Source organism: Poecilia mexicana, unplaced genomic scaffold (genome assembly GCF_051168715.1).
Source record: "Poecilia mexicana isolate PSO_F unplaced genomic scaffold, ASM5116871v1 scaffold_9, whole genome shotgun sequence".
In the NCBI taxonomy this organism is placed as follows: Eukaryota; Metazoa; Chordata; class Actinopteri; order Cyprinodontiformes; family Poeciliidae; genus Poecilia; species Poecilia mexicana.
Genome location: NW_028263378.1, coordinates 931,608 through 947,500, shown reverse-complemented (window position 1 = coordinate 947,500; position 15,893 = coordinate 931,608). Strand labels below are relative to the sequence as shown.

Here is a 15,893-nt window from a genome sequence, read left to right as displayed (position 1 = left end):
GGCGATGCCTTCAGGTTCCATGGGAACAGCTGGCGATGCCTTCAGGTTCCATGGGAAGAGCTGGTGATGCCTTCAGGTTCCATGGGAACAGGTGGTGATGCCTTCAGGTTCCATGGGAACAGCTGGTGATGCCTTCAGGTTCCATGGGAACAGCTGGCGATGCCTTCAGGTTCCATGGGAACAGCTGGTGATGCCTTCAGGTTACCTAGAAACAGCTGGCGATGCCTTCAGGTTCCATGGGAACAGCTGGTGATGCCTTCAGGTTACCTAGAAACAGCTGGCGATGCCTTCAGGTTCCATGGGAACAGCTGGTGATGCCTTCAGGTTACCTAGAAACAGCTGGTGATGCCTTCAGGTTCCATAGGAACAGCTGGTGATGCCTTCAGGTTCCATGGGAACAGCTGGTGATGCCTTCAGGTTCCATAGGAACAGCTGGTGATGCCTTCAGGTTCCATAGGAACAGCTGGTGATGCCTTCAGGTTCCATGGGAACAGCTGGTGATGCCTTCAGGTTACCTAGAAACAGCTGGTGATGCCTTCAGGTTCCGTGGGAACAGCTGGTGATGCCTTCAGGTTCCGTAGGAACAGCTGGTGATGCCTTCAGGTTCCGTGGGAACAGCTGGTGATGCCTTCAGGTTCCGTAGGAACAGCTGGTGATGCCTTCAGGTTACCTAGAAACAGCTGGTGATGCCTTCAGGTTCCGTGGGAACAGCTGGTGATGCCTTCAGGTTCCGTAGGAACAGCTGGTGATGCCTTCAGGTTCCATAGGAACAGCTGGTGATGTCTTCAGGTTACCTAGAAACAGCTGGTGATGCCTTCAGGTTCCGTAGGAACAGCTGGTGATGCCTTCAGGTTACCTAGAAACAGCTGGTGATGCCTTCAGGTTCCGTGGGAACAGCTGGTGATGCCTTCAGGTTCCGTAGGAACAGCTGGTGATGCCTTCAGGTTCCATAGGAACAGCTGGTGATGCCTTCAGGTTCCATGAGAACAGCTGGTGATGCCTTCAGGTTCCATAGGAACAGGTGGTGATGCCTTCAGGTTCCATGAGAACAGCTGGTGATGCCTTCAGGTTCCATAGGAACAGGTGGTGATGCCTTCAGGTTCCATGAGAACAGCTGGTGATGCCTTCAGGTTCCATAGGAACAGGTGGTGATGCCTTCAGGTTCTGTAGGAACAGCTGGTGATGCCTTCAGGTTCCATGGGAACAGCTGGTGATGCCTTCAGGTTCCCTGTATAATCCAGACTTTATGACAGAATGGTTCAGTTCTCCTTGCGGTGCGTTTACTGACCTTCCTGAATGTCAGAACTCCTGTTGCTTCAGAATGAACTCCTGATTGAAGTGCAGTTTTTCCAGAAACCAGATGTGAACCTGAATGCATCCAATAATAACAAAATGTCTGCATAGCAACCAGCAGCTGTTGCTATGCAGAGCCTGAGGTTCGTCTGAACTGGATTTCTAAAACTTCTGTTATATTTAAGGAGAATTGAAAATGTTTTTCCTTACAGCTCTGCTGCATCATGACTCGGCAAACGGTGACTCAGCAGATTTCAGTCTGTGACCCACTTCCAGCTCCACATGTCCAACATGAGACTGCAGCAAACTGCAGCAGCAGGAGGAAGAGGAGCTGCTGTTCTTCATCCTGCTGTTAAAACCGTTAAATAAACCTGGAATCCACTGGATTCAGTCTGATTCTGGGATCCTGATCGACTCAGATTCCTAAACCATCTGGATGGGATTCCTGCTCATTAGCGCAGAGATGGACCCGGTCCGACCAGAACCAGCAGAGGTTCTCCTGATATTCAGAGTTTTTTACTGTGTCACGATTTGATTTGATTTTTGAAAAGACTATCCAGGATGATTCCTGCTGCTGTCGGTACAAACCAGGTCCTGGAAACAAACGATTTAAAGAGAAACATCAACATTTCAGCATAAAACACAGAAACAAACTTCTGCGTGGCTCCGCCCACCAGCTGCGTGGCTCCGCCCACCAAACTCCTTCTGGGCTGTAAAACGTCCAGATGTTTACCTTCACTCTCTTTCTTTTATCTCTCTGCTCATGCATACTTTCCAGTACCGTCTCCATGGCAACATTGATACAAAATGGAGGCCGACAGCTTCATGATTTATTACTGTTTTTAAACTGATTTTGGGATTTTTAAAATCGATTCTGAACCAAACTGTATGAGATTCTTAGTGAATCGATTTTTTTTTTGCTGCAGGAAGTTTCAGGAAACGTTTCCTGCAAAGATCCTTCAAGTTCTGCTGCAGATTAAAAACGTCAACAGAACGGCAGAAAATCATGAAATCCAGAGAAAATGATTAGAAATACATTTAATACAGTCAAAAAGTGAAAGTCTCTAAAGTTTAGTAAATATTTCTCCTCATTTTTTGCCCATTTTGTCTTCCAATCTTCTGAATGCAGCCATAAAATCTCACAAACAAAATGTTGTGTCTGATCGGCGAGTTTGAGGTTTTATAAGCTGAGAAATGTGTTCCTGAACGCATCACCAGCAGGCTGTGACGTTAGGAAGTCAGTGACCGGCACTAACGACCGCCTCAGCGATGCTACGGCGGTGATTTACGGCGGCTGGTGTGGAGACAAAGAGACGAGACCAACAGGCGGTAAACTGATCTAACGTCAGTCAGTCACTGAGTTAACGTGACGAACCAGGAGCTGAAATCTGAAACTTCATCTGGTTTTTATGAAACATGAAGGAAGGAAGAACAAACATCAACGGTGCATTCACTGACCATCAGGAGTTTCCTGCATGTTGGCCAGAGAATCGGACTGATGGGGTGTTTGATTTAATCCGCGGGGCGTGGCAGGCGGGCGGGGCTGGCCCGCTGCCGCTGTGACCCCTTCAGGGTGGTCCGGCGCTGGCAGCGTCGCCCTCATCCTGCCGGCTGATTGCACGGCACAGGGAGGTAACCTAGCAACGGGCAGACATCTCCCAGCATTCCCGGCGGACCCGACAGATCGGCAGCATCACACTCAGCAGAACCGGGAGGGAAGTTCTGGTGTCCATTTCATCTTCTCGCTGAAGAAGATGAAATGGCTCGTTGCCTAGCAACAGAGTCCGGTTCCTGGAAATGAAGCTGCTTCCAGAAATAGACGCACAGAGAACAAGAGAACAGATCTGCATTCACGGATCAGAACCGATCCGATCACCAGAACCCAGCAGGCTGGAGTGGGTCGCTCCCCGAAGACGGAGCGGCGCCTCTTCCTCCTCTGAACGCATCACTTCCTGTCTGCAGGCCGGGGTCAGAGGTGGAGAAGCAGCTGATTCTTAGTGAGTCAGAGCAGAATGAGCTGTGAGTTCATTTGTAAAGTTTCAGACAGTAAGTTTGACCTCTGGGTGACCTCTGGGTGACCTCTGGGTGACCTCTGCATGGTTTAGTTTCTGCTCCAGACTCGCTGACTGCTGCTGTTCGTTCTCTTCTGCAGGAATGAATCAGCTGTTGATTGATGATCATTTCTGAGCTGAAAATATTATTTTCCTAATTCTGATTCTGATTCAGTTTCAAAGGTCAAAGGTCAGGACTCTGCAGATCCACAGGTTTTAGGACGATAGATATAATTTGTTTTAGTATCTGTAGAGAATTTCCAGAAGAAAATCAAATATGTGACTAATAATGTAGAAAGAAGCGTTACTTGACCCGCAGGTGGCGCAGCGGTTAGCTGTTAGCAAACAGCAGCCAGCTGTTAGCGGTTAGCTGTTAGCAAACAGCAGTTAGCAGCCAGCTGTTAGCAGTGAGCTGTTAGCAAACAGCAGTTAGCAGCCAGCTGTTAGCAGTTAGCTGTTAGCAGCCAGCTATTAGCAGTTAGCTGTTAGCCATTAGCAGTTAGCTGTTAGCCATTAGCAGTTAGCTGTTAGCCATTAGCAGTTAGCTGTTAGCCATTAGCAGTTAGCTGTTAGCCATTGGCGGCCACCTTGTGGCAGATCCTGGGTTTCCATCTTCCTGCCACTATAAACAGTCAGATTGGACGCGCTCCTGCTAATATGCTAATAATAATTTTACATTTTTCACTTTAGCACACTTAGCTTCACCTAAGCTAATTTCCCCAGATGAATAGTGAATCGCTAATTTTCTTGGCTGCTTCGTAAACTTTGAGTTGAATAAAGTTTCACGTCTGTCTTTAAGTGTTTAGATTTAAAATCTTCCTACAGCTGAAGAATCCATTGGAGCCAAAAACCTCACAAACAAAATGTGGTCTGATCGTTTATAAGCTGAGAAATTTGTCCCTGATTCTGATGAATGACTTTAAAGGTTTCAGCTGCAGAAATGACCAGAACTCCCAGTCAGCAAACCATTAAGGTATCAATTATCCAGAGTCTGATTGATGATCAGCTTCGGTTCTACAGCCAGTAATCAGTTTGATGATGAGTCTCTGAACGTAACGGATCAGAACCGCAGTTTGATCCGAAACCTCCTGAAACCCAAAACAGAACAAATGTTGTTTAATCAGGAATAAAGTTTCATTTTTAACTGGAAAACATCTACATTTCTTTTCAGTCCGAGACATTTTAGATACTTTCAGAAGTTTTAAATGATTTAACTGCATGAAGTAAAAACTGAATATTTCTCTGTCTTGAACCCAAAACGTATCAAACTGTTATTTTAAACCCACCGAACCGAAACGTGAAGAAACGTCGAGTTTACTGGAAACGATGCAGATTCAAAACGTTTCACCAGTCAGATCTGGAGCAGAGTTTATTTCTAGATGCGCTCCGGTGGTCTGGACTCATAGAAAGTCACCATGTAGAGCCTGAGCCGTTCTAGGTGGTGTTTTTTATAGACCTATATGGCTCAGATGTGGATGACTGGCTCTGCAGCGCCCCCTGCTGACGCTGCTCTGATTAGTTTGTCTCCCAGCAGAGGAAACTTTTACCTGCAGCCGTTTTCTGTTTGTGTTTGTTCAGCAGGTTTCAGGTTTTTCTTTCGCTGTGATCATGAGTTTTAATGACCCGTTTATTTAAAAACTACCAACAGAACCGTAGTTTGTTTCTGCAGCTGACTTGCTGCAGATGGTTGGAGTTTGAGTCCAGTTCTCCTGCTGTGTCTGTGTCCAGGTGCTGATCGGCCCAGAAAGCAGAACAGAGAAGCTCCTGATGCAGAGATGATCCCCCTTTTCTCTGTGAGGTAAAAACAGCCGCCGGTTCTGAAAGCCGCTTCCCGCTCACACCGGGCCTCTGGAACCGTCCCTTTGTGTCTGTCGGACTCGTCGCACAAAGAGGCCGGCGCTGCAGCTGCAGCCGGGCATGCTGGGAGTTCTGATCCAGTCCAAACACATTATCTGACCAGAGACAAAATCCAGAAGTTTATGATCCTGTAAACCCGACAGAACCTCCAGAACCTCCAGAACCTCCAGAACCTCCAGAACCTCCAGAACCTCCAGCCTGGTTCCTCCCTGTGGTTTAATTGGCTGTCTGCCTGTGTCTCCTCAGGAACTGACCAATCAGCAGGCATGATGATGCCCAAGGTGAGTGTTTCAGTGGGAGGAGTCTGGTGACCTTGAGCCGACCTTTGACCTCTTCCTGTCCCTCTGTGTGGGAGCAGCAGCCGGCGCAGACGTCTCCCGGCAGCGTCTTGTCGCTCAGAGGGACCGGCGTTCCCGGATCGCCCGCCGCCGCCATCGTGGTGAGACTCAGAGAAACGTCCTTCAGGTGACCTTGACCTTGGGCGTCTCTGACCTCTGACCCCGCGTGTCTCTGCAGGCCCGGGTGGAGGACGGCGTCATCGGCTACAAGGACCTGGCGGCGCTGCCCAGAGACAAAGCCATCCTGGACATCGAGAGACCCGACCTGATGATCTACCAACCGCACTACAGCTACAGCCCTCTGGAGGTCACGACCTCTACTGACCTCTACTGACCTCTACTGACCTCTGATGACCTCTGATGACCTTCACTGACCTTCACTGACCTCTACTGACCTTTAGCGGTTCCACTGATCGGTTTACATTTCATCACAGTTTTCCTGTTTTTCTTCTTTTGCTGTTAAACTTGAACTGATGGAGCCCAACTGGTTTAACTGGGAGAAGATAGAAACCAGTGGCTGGTTAGTTAGTTAGTTAGTTAGTTAGTTAGTTAGTTAGTTAGTTAGTTAGTTTTTTGATGGCTGATGCATCATTTCCTGTTAAAGCAGCAGAATCCAACATGGCGGCGTGTTGACGGGACATTTTGCCCCCGGGTTTGTCTCCTCAGGCGTCAGGACGTTTTCTTTTCATTTTCTGATGTTTTAGTACAAAACAACATTTCTAAAGTATTTAGCTTCTTTATCTAAATATATAATAAACTCAATTACTTCATTATTTTTATTATTAAGTAAAAATCGGTTGCGGGTGAAAACCTTCCTCCAGTTTTCGTTGAATCTGTTTCTGTCCTGTTTTTTCTTCCAGAGGTCTTTGTCTCCGCGCTCCATCTCTCCTCCTGCCTCGCCAGAGGTAAACACCTCCTCTTCATCACACTCTTCATCACACTCTTCATCACACTCTTCATCGCTCAGGCCGATGCGTCTCCATGGAGACGGGGCCCTGATGCATCATCATCATCAGGCTGCAGGCTTCCTCTCAGATGTTCTGGAGGCGGCGGTGCGATCCGGCCCGCAGCCGCCGAACTGACTGGAGCCTGCACCTGGTTGCTATGGGTTGCACCTGGTTGCTATGGGCTGCACCTGGTTTCTATGGGTTGTACCTGGTTGCTATGGGCTGCACCTGGTTTCTATGGGCTGTACCTGGTTGCTATGGGCTGCACCTGGTTTCTATGGGCTGTACCTGGTTGCTATGGGCTGCACCTGGTTGCTATGGGCTGTACCTGGTTTCTATGGGCTGTACCTGGTTGCTATGGGCTGCACCTGGTTGCTATGGGCTGTACCTGGTTGCTATGAGCTGCACCTGGTTGCTATGGGCTGTACCTGGTTGCTATGGGCTGCACCTGGTTGCTACAGGCTGTTGCCTAGCAGCAGCAGCAGTGACTGAGCGGATCGGGGATTTGTTTGGACCTTTCTGTGGTTCTGATGGGTCGCCTGAAGGTCGGACCTGAAGGTTGTTTCTGTGATTCTTTTAAAAATCAAAATCTGATTTCCTGGAGCATTTTTCTAAAATCTACTTTAGAAAATACATTTTATTTCTGAATTTCTTTTCTGTAGTTTAGAAATATTAGCAGGAGATTCGGTGTCGGTGTTTGGATCAGGACAATAACTCTGAAGCAGCAGAAGTGAGAAACGCTGCCACCTGCAGGTGGGAGGTAGCATCACATGAACCTGACTTTTCATCATTATTGCTGAAAATTTGCAACAACCTCCAAATTATTCATTGGCATGAAAACATTGGCAGGAATCAGTGGATCTGGATGAATTTCAGTGATTGTTGATCCTGGACGAAGTGATGTAAACACACAGAGCCCGGTCCTCTGGTCCCCTGCCAGCTGTACCTGAGGACCGGGTGGCTCCACAGACCCACAGAAAAGCTTCTGGATTTGGCCCCCAGGCCCTGAGTTGGTTTTTATCCAGACGGGTTTAAATGACAGGAATTCACTTCCTTTCCTTTTCCTCCTGCTCTGTTTCCTCCCAGAACTCGTCCAAGGAGTCCAGGGACTGGCTGGAGAACCGGTCGCCTGGCGGTTCTTCACCCGGTTCCACCATCCAGAGCAGCAGAACCCAGAGCTCACACACTCCGCCGGCGCTGAACACACCCATCGCCACCAACACACACCCGGCGGGCAGCAAGAGCGCCATGCAGCATTTCCACCGACCCGGTAACGGCAGAAAGCTCCACTCTGGGAAGACATTTCTGCAAGTCCAACAGAAATATCTGCAATCATTTACAACGTTTAGTCTGAAAAACCAAGGTTCATTTTTCAAATTTTCACCAAGTTATTCATTCAGTTCTAAATGCAAACTAAATATTTCATACTAAGCTAAACACCCAGTTAGCAAGCCAAATACTTTGTGAGCAAATATTTAGCCAAAAACTAAAGATTTATCCCTGAGCTAAATATATTTAGCTAACAAGCTAAATATATTTAGCTAACAAGCTAAATATTTAGCAGGCTAACTCTTTAGTTAAATATACTGCTGAAAAAAAAATAAAGGGAACATTTCACTTTAATTTTGTGTGTGGCTCCAAATCCAGGCCTCCATTGGTTAATAAATTTCATTTCCATTGATGATTTTTGTGTGATTTTGTTGTCAGCACATTCAACTTTGTACAGAACAAAGTATTCAATGAGAATATTTCATTCATTCAGATCTAGGATGTGTTATTTGAGTGTTCCCTTTATTTTTTTTGAGCAGTGTACAAGCTAAACATTTGTTTTGCTTATAAAGTGTTTAGTTTGAGGCTCTGAGGTTGATGAATGGATGAATGACTTGGTGAAAACATGACGAGTTTCTTTCACCTGAAACTTTAAAACCTCCACGTTCTGATACACATAAAAGATCTGAAGGTCTGAGGAGGAAACTGGATTAAATATAACAAATGGGAAAGATTTTTTCTGTTTTATTTTTGTTAATTAACATTAATGATTCAAATTTTAGTCGTTTCTGATGAAATTTTGTTTTTTGATAGAAAACGGCTCCAACATCTATAAGAAGCCTCCCATCTACAGGCAGGGTGAGTTTCTGACTGAATGTGGGTCAGAGCCTCTAATCAGCTTTAACGTGCTGACTGTGTGTGTGTGTGTGTGTGTGTGTGTGTGTGTGTGTGTGTGTGTGTGTGTGTGTGTGTGTGTGTGTGTGTGGGGGTGTGTGTGTGTGTGTGTGTAGACGTCTCGTCCTCGCCCGTCCCTCAGGGGAAACACATCGAGGATCTGATCATCGAGTCGTCAAAGTTCCCAGCAGCTCAGCCTCCAGATCCCAACCAGCCGTCCAAAATCGAGACCGACTACTGGCCCTGCCCCCCGTCACTGGCCGTGATCGGTACACACACACACACACACACACACACACACACACACACACACACACACACACACACACACACACACACACACACACACACACACACACCATATGCAGCAGCTGATGTTCCTTTAAATCCTGCAGAGAAAGAGAGTCAGAGGAAGGATCAGCGGGAGGAAGAGGAGGAGGATGAAGGGGAGCTGGAGGACGAGCTGTGGGGCCTCCGGGCCCTGCAGAACCAGGAGCTGAACAAGGTGGGGATCCTCAGGACCCGTCGTATGGAGAAACATCAGGGCCAAACGTTTGTTCAAAAGAAAAAAGATTCAAGCTGAAGAAATGTTCAAAGTTACTTTTCAGATTGAAGTTTTACTCAGAACTTTTCCTTTGGAGCAAATTTCATGGACCAGTTCACCTCCTCACCTCCTCACCTCCTCATTTCCTCACCTCCTCATCTCCTCACCTCCTCACCTCCTCACCTCCTCATTTCCTCACCTCCACACCTCCTCACATCCACACCTCCTCACCTCCTAACCTCCTCACCTCTTCACCTCCTCACCTCCTCACCTCTTCACCTCCTCATCTCCTCACCTCCTCACCCCCACACCTCCTCACCTCCTAACCTCCTAACCTCCTCACCTCCTAACCTCCTCACCTCCTCATTTCCTCACCTCCTCACCTCCTCACCTCCACACCTCCTCACCTCCTAACCTCCTCACCTCCTCATTTCCTCACCTCCTCATCTCCTCACCTCCTCATTTCCTCACCTCCTCATCTCCTCACCTCCTCACCTCCTCACCTCCACACCTCCTCACCTCCTCACCTCCTCATTTCCTCACCTCCTCACCTCCTCATCTCCTAACCTCCACATCTCCTCACCTCCTCACCTCCACACCTCCTCACCTCCTCACCTCCTCACCTCCACACCTCCTCACCTCCTCATTTCCTCACCTCCTCACCTCCACACCTCCTAACCTCATCACCTCCACACCTCCTCACCTCCTCATCTCCTAACCTCTTCACCTCCTCACCTCGTCACCTCCACACCTCCTCACCTCCACACCTCCTAACCTCATCACCTCCACACCTCCTCACCTCCTCACCTCCTCATTTCCTCACCTCCTCACCTCCTCACCTCCTCATCTCCTAACCTCCACATCTCCTCACCTCCTCACCTCCTCACCTCCTCATCTCCTAACCTCCACATCTCCTCACCTCCACACCTCCTCACCTCCTCATCTCCTCACCTCCTAACCTCGTCACCTCCACACCTCATCACCTCCACACCTCCTCACCTCCACACCTCCTAACCTCCTCACCTCCTCACCTCCTAACCTCGTCACCTCCTCACCACCTCACCTCCTCACCTCCACCTTCCCTCGTTGCAGCGTCTGAGCCGCGCTCCTGACTGAAGTTCTGTTTTGTCGGGTCAGATCCAGTCCAACCTCGGGAAAATCATCCTGAAGGAAGAACTGGGGAAGTCTGCGGGTCCGCTGAGGAGGAAAACCCGTTCACTGCCGGACCGGAACCGGAACACCGGTATGGACTGAGCCTGGACCCGACTGGTTCTGATGGACCCGACTGGTTCTGATGGACCCCACTGGTTCTGATGGACCCCACTGGTCCGGTTTTTCCAGAACCCGTCCATCTGGACCAACCTCGCTCTCCTCTCTGTTCCAGGCTCCGGCGCCTCCAGGTCGGTGTATTTCCCAGCATCCTCCAGGAGCGGCCTGTCCCGGGTACGTGGTTCTATTCCTGCTGCTGTTCGACCCGATCGGGTCACATGGTGACCGGTGTGGTTCTGTGTTTCAGCTGCAGTCTGCTGAGTTCGGCTCCGCAGAGAAAAACCCGGCAGGTAAATCCTGCAAACCGTTTCTGGTCCAAAGTGACTCAACCGAAAGTTGGCAGCAGAAATCTGGATTATTAGTAGAAACAGAAAATTCATTTTCTGTCAGATTTCACCACATTATTCATTCAGTTATTTCAGATTCAAACTAAACATTCAATTTACAGGATAAATATCTAGTTTGCAAACAAAATATTTAGCTTGAGGCTAACTATTTAGCATGCTAACTAAATATTTAACAAGCTAAATATTTAGCTTATCATTAAATATTTAAAAGACAATATAAATATTTAGCTTGTTACCTAGTTAGCAAGCAACTAGCGAGTAACTATTATAGATATTTAGTTAGCAAACAATATTTAGCTTGCTAGCTAGCTGGCGTTTATAAATGAATGAATAAAATGGTAAAAGTGATTGTGGAAAATGAACCCATTTTGTCCAAATTGTTCATTTTTGGCTTTAATTTTACTGACATATAAATATCTCCTCTTCATGTTCTTCATTCTGAAATGTAGAAAATATGATTTATTGGAATATTTATGAGTTTTATCTGTAAATATTTCCATCCTGCTGTGAAACCTGCAGTGATGCGTCTCTGTCTGTCTGCAGGTCTGCAGGTTCGTCTGAATTTACCCGACATCCATGATGACGACAAAAACACGGTTTCACTGGGAACCAGTTTTAAAAACCAGTTTAATCTGAGGTCTGTGTGAACTGTAACCAGTGACTGTTTGTGTTTTGGGTCAGAACGGAGACTCCAGGATGGACCGGGGGAACTCCCTGCCCAGCATGCTGGAGCACAAGGTGAGGAGACAGAAACCAGTTCAAACCGGCTGACGGGAGTCTCACTGGTTGTACTGGTTTCATCTGCTGTTGTAGATTTACCCGTACGAGATGCTGGTGGTGACCCACAGAGGGCGCAGCAAGCTGCCCCCCGGGGTGGACCGGACCCGCCTGGAGGTAACTTCTACACCGAAACGGTTCCTGGAGTCAGGAAACTTTTCAGGTTTTCTGATCATAATCATTTATTTCTAATGTTTCAATCAGAACCTGCTGAAAAATTCAAAATTAAATTCACTTTATTCTTTAAATTAGTTTAAAAAGTTTCTAATTAGATCACAAACCCTGTTTTGTGGTTATTCTTATTTTGGTTTATATTTTTATTTTTTACAGATTTATTTTATTTTCTTCGTCTTTTTCCATTTCCACCCAAAATATCCGTGACCTAACATTAATCAAAACATGAATATCAGAGAAAAGGGAAATAATAATGCAAACAACTTCATGACACCGTTTGGTTTTTCCATCCATTTTCTAACACCTTGTCCCTCAGTGGGTCAGGAGGAGCTGCTGAGACGGGTCACCTGGACAGGTGACCCGTCTGTCACAGGGCAACACACACACACACACACACCTAGGGAGAATTTAGAGAAACCAATTAACCTGACATGTTTTTGGACTGTGGGAGGAAGCCGGAGCACCCAGAGAAAACCCACCAGGCACAGGGAGAACATGGAGACTCCATGCAGAAAGACCCGGGCCGGGAATCGAACCCAGAACCTTCTTGCTGCACAGAAACAGCTCTACCAACTGCACCACTGTGCTGCCCGTTCTGTGCTTTTTTCTCTGTGCTAAATGTCTCCATTTAATTATTTTTTGTTTGTTTTCTTATCTAACTGGTTACTAGTTATTTTAAATATTAATATCTCTGTCCGTCTGGAATGTTTGCTTGGTTTGCACTGATGGGTGAATAAAACGTTTCTACGGAAACCCAGCAGAGCGTCGAGTCGTTGCCTCCTCCGGGCCAGCAGGGGGCGACAGTGTGCGCCTGTTTCAGCTGCTTCTGTCTTCCTGCAGAGACATCTGTCCCCGGAGGAGTTCCTCAGCGTCTTCAGGATGCCCATCGAGGACTTCGACCGCCTCTCCCTCTGGAAGAGGAACGAGATGAAGAAGAAAGTCTGTCTCTTCTGACCTTCCCGGGACTACGCTTCCCAGAACCCCCTGCTTTCTCCCGGACGGCCCGGCGGGAAGCCGGACGGACTGCGGCCGCGACCTCCGGACCGCCGGACTCCTGGGTCTGTGGACGGCTTGGGGCGGGCTGTCGGGTTCTGCTGCGTCACTTTAGCGTCACCGGTTCCTCCAGCCGCAGAACACCAGCTTCACTAAACTAGCTAGCGCACAAACTGTCCGGCTAACGGGGGAGACCCAGCTGCTGGGTTCTGGTTCTGAATCCTGGAATCCGCCACAAACAGCAGAAAGTCTCAACATTCCTCTGACCCCGAGTCAGGTCCCACTGCGTCCCTGATGGCCTCCTATTGGCTAAGCCAGCGATGATGTCACAATAACGGCGCAGCGAAGAAGAAAAACGAGGATTGAAGCTGATCGCACAGACTGGAGCCAAAATCCAGACCAAAACAAGTTAACAGCTAAAATAATGATCGGTAATCCACATGAACAATCGATTATTTTCAAAGATTACTTGATTGTTTTGATAAATAACCAACTATTCTGATGATTAATTGGTTATTTCAAACGATTAATCTATCATTTTGACGAATAATTTCATATTCCAATAACTAACATTCTGCTAATTGATTATGTTGAACATTAATCAATTATTCTGACAAATAGTCAAATTGTCTGATGATTAATCTAATATTGCAAAGATGAATCAACTATTTTGATGAATAATTAATTTTGACTTTTAATCGATTAATCTGATAAATATTTGGTATATTCTGGAGATTTCTTCATTTTATTGCATAAGCATTTTTATACAATGTTGGAAAAACATAAAATATAACTAAAGACTTCTTTTCCTTTTTAAATAAGAAAATTAACATTGTGTTGCCTAAAATACTAAACTAATGTATTTCTACAGTGAACAGATTATTTGTAGCAAAGGTTTAATCTGCAGATTAAAAACTACTTAAAACATCAAGATGAGAAAAACTTTCCATGCAGTGTAGATCTGATCTGGGGATTATTTATTGGATTGACTGATTAATAATCCGACTGTTGAACACATTTTACTATCCAACATGTTTTTACAGAACGTGAAGCTGAAACTGCCTCTGCAGGAGTTCTGGGGAAAACAGATTTACTTTTTATCTAAAATACTACATTTACATATTTTTGTACAGTTTTGGCTAATTTACCCTTTTTGCCTGTAGATAATATTCCGTTAATGATTAATTGATTATTAAATTATTATTTCCAGTAAACCCAGCTCACCGTACTGGTTCCAGTTCAGCTCCAGTCTGAGCCGTGATCCAACCTCCTCGTTTTTCTTTATTCGTTCTTCAGCAGAAACCACTGCCACACACACACGCACACGCACACACCCTGAGACATGGCCCAGTGGTGGGAAACGTCCAGTTCGGCTCTCGTTGCTTCGTGGCCAAACGATGTGCAGCTATTTTTCAGAAAGTGGCATGTTTGTTATGAATTCATCTAAAAATGTGAAAATGATTCAGAGGAAGTTTGGAGGAAACTTCAGCCGGATGTAAACCCCTCAGCGTTCAGCTCATTCTTCTCCGTAACGTCAGTTCTTAACGCTCCGCAGCGCCACACCTGGCCGACAGGTTAACTGCACCTAACGAGTCAGGCTCCGAGTCCGAACCGGATTTAAGGAAACCCGTTTCAGATTTAATCCAGCTGGTATGAGAACCAGAGGAATAATTATTTCATATTAATGCTCTCAGATGGCTGCAGCTGCTGTTTTAATTTCCACTAAATGATTTAATTTTCGCTCCGTCTGACGATCCGGACCGTTTAACAGCTGCTGGTTGATGGGATGCAGAGGAAACACGAAGCAGAAAATAAAATGAAGTAAAGGATAAAACACAATAAATTAACTTTCATCCTTATTTAAAATAGAATTAAAAATGTATTTTCGTCAAAACATTAAATTTCAGTTAAAATTACCAGAAACTTTTAGAAGCAGCTTCCTGTGTAAGCCAGCAGAGGGCGCTCTGACACAGGCTGCACTCAAACGGAACCAGAAGAAAAGCTAGCTGACAAAAACTGAAACGTTTTAAACATATAAGCTTTTTGTTATGTTATAAATCATGTTTGAGGATTGATTTGATATTTAATATTGTTGTATATTTTTGCATTTTTACAAACTAAGCAGTGGATAATAAATCCAACTGTATATTTATTCTTATTTTACTGCATTTTTAGCTTTTTTCAGACTTTCTGTAGGACGTTAGGAGCTTCAGTGTTTTAAAGCTGCTGTCTGAGGCTGCAGGAGGAGATCTGGTTATTAATGATTATTAATGATCATTAGTGATTATTCATGGTGATTTGGGTCCTTTAAATCCGGGCTCAGGGACTCGGACCTGCGTCAGTCGACTCGCTCTCACTGCATCATTAAAAGGTCAAAGTTCACCGCATCACTCCTTCGCTGCTTCCTGTGCCTGTGGACAAACAGAAACAACAAAATCATTTGGCTGAAGATGTGAAGAAGCATCGGCCACGTTACGTGGAGGATTTTTCTTCAGGTTCTGGTTCTTGGTGTTGTTTTCCTGAGCGGGTCCTGCTGTGCTCTGATTGGCTGCTTGCCGTGACCGACTCCATGACGACACAAAGATTGTTCATGTTCCGCTTTTTCTACATTTTCTGCTGTTTTGAATCCGTTTTTTATTCTTTGCAGGACGACTCAGACGCTTTCAGCTCATCTCATTTTATTTGTTAAAAACTGATTTATTTCTGTTCTGGTGAAATAAAATAAAACCAGGTTTTTCTCCAACATCCTTCAGCTTCCAGATAAACAATTCAATCTTATTTTGGAAAATATTTACTTCAAAAACTTCTGCAGTGATCCATAGTTAAACTTTAGAAACATTTTGTTTCTGTCTAAAAGCTGAAGAATGAAGCAGATAATTAAATTTAATTTCATTTATTGTTTAAATTGTTTTTTTCATCAACCTCCTTCATGCCTTTCGCCCCTCCTGGGTGGGTCGGTGTTTGGGGTGATGCCGTTTCTCCAGATGAACCGATGATGTTCTGATGTTTGCTGTTTTCAGAAATGATGTGAGTGAAGAGCCGGAGTTACAATAAAAAGATTTCTAGCAGCTTTCAGGACGTCGACTCCAAGTTTCTCTGGAGGAGGAGGAAATATTTATCCCCAAATAAATTCACTTACT

General features: G+C 45.9%; 1 protein-coding gene across 4 annotated transcripts in view; it reads left to right on the top strand.

The window, feature by feature from the left end:
- The window catches only part of LOC106906799 (dematin), a 20,689-nt gene extending 4,866 nt beyond the window's left edge, over nucleotides 1-15,823 (top strand). The window contains exons 2-17 of one of the 4 annotated variants that reach the window (XM_088008571.1): nucleotides 5,073-5,142; nucleotides 5,448-5,482; nucleotides 5,560-5,640; nucleotides 5,718-5,846; nucleotides 6,400-6,444; nucleotides 7,573-7,756; nucleotides 8,569-8,613; nucleotides 8,766-8,918; nucleotides 9,045-9,154; nucleotides 10,331-10,436; nucleotides 10,578-10,636; nucleotides 10,710-10,752; nucleotides 11,353-11,405; nucleotides 11,491-11,547; nucleotides 11,623-11,703; nucleotides 12,601-12,859. In XM_088008571.1, coding sequence (XP_087864697.1) covers nucleotides 5,468-5,482; nucleotides 5,560-5,640; nucleotides 5,718-5,846; nucleotides 6,400-6,444; nucleotides 7,573-7,756; nucleotides 8,569-8,613; nucleotides 8,766-8,918; nucleotides 9,045-9,154; nucleotides 10,331-10,436; nucleotides 10,578-10,636; nucleotides 10,710-10,752; nucleotides 11,353-11,405; nucleotides 11,491-11,547; nucleotides 11,623-11,703; nucleotides 12,601-12,714 — 1,275 coding nt within the window. In that variant the 5' untranslated portion in view covers nucleotides 5,073-5,142; nucleotides 5,448-5,467 and the 3' untranslated portion in view covers nucleotides 12,715-12,859. Of the gene's footprint in view, nucleotides 1-3,257; nucleotides 3,313-5,072; nucleotides 5,143-5,447; nucleotides 5,483-5,559; nucleotides 5,641-5,717; nucleotides 5,847-6,399; nucleotides 6,445-7,572; nucleotides 7,757-8,568; nucleotides 8,614-8,765; nucleotides 8,919-9,044; nucleotides 9,155-10,330; nucleotides 10,437-10,577; nucleotides 10,637-10,709; nucleotides 10,753-11,352; nucleotides 11,406-11,490; nucleotides 11,548-11,622; nucleotides 11,704-12,600 lie in introns of those variants that run through there. The other 3 variants (XM_088008569.1, XM_088008570.1, XM_088008568.1) reach the window with 3 other exon arrangements.
- The last annotated feature ends 70 nt before the right edge of the window (nucleotides 15,824-15,893 follow it).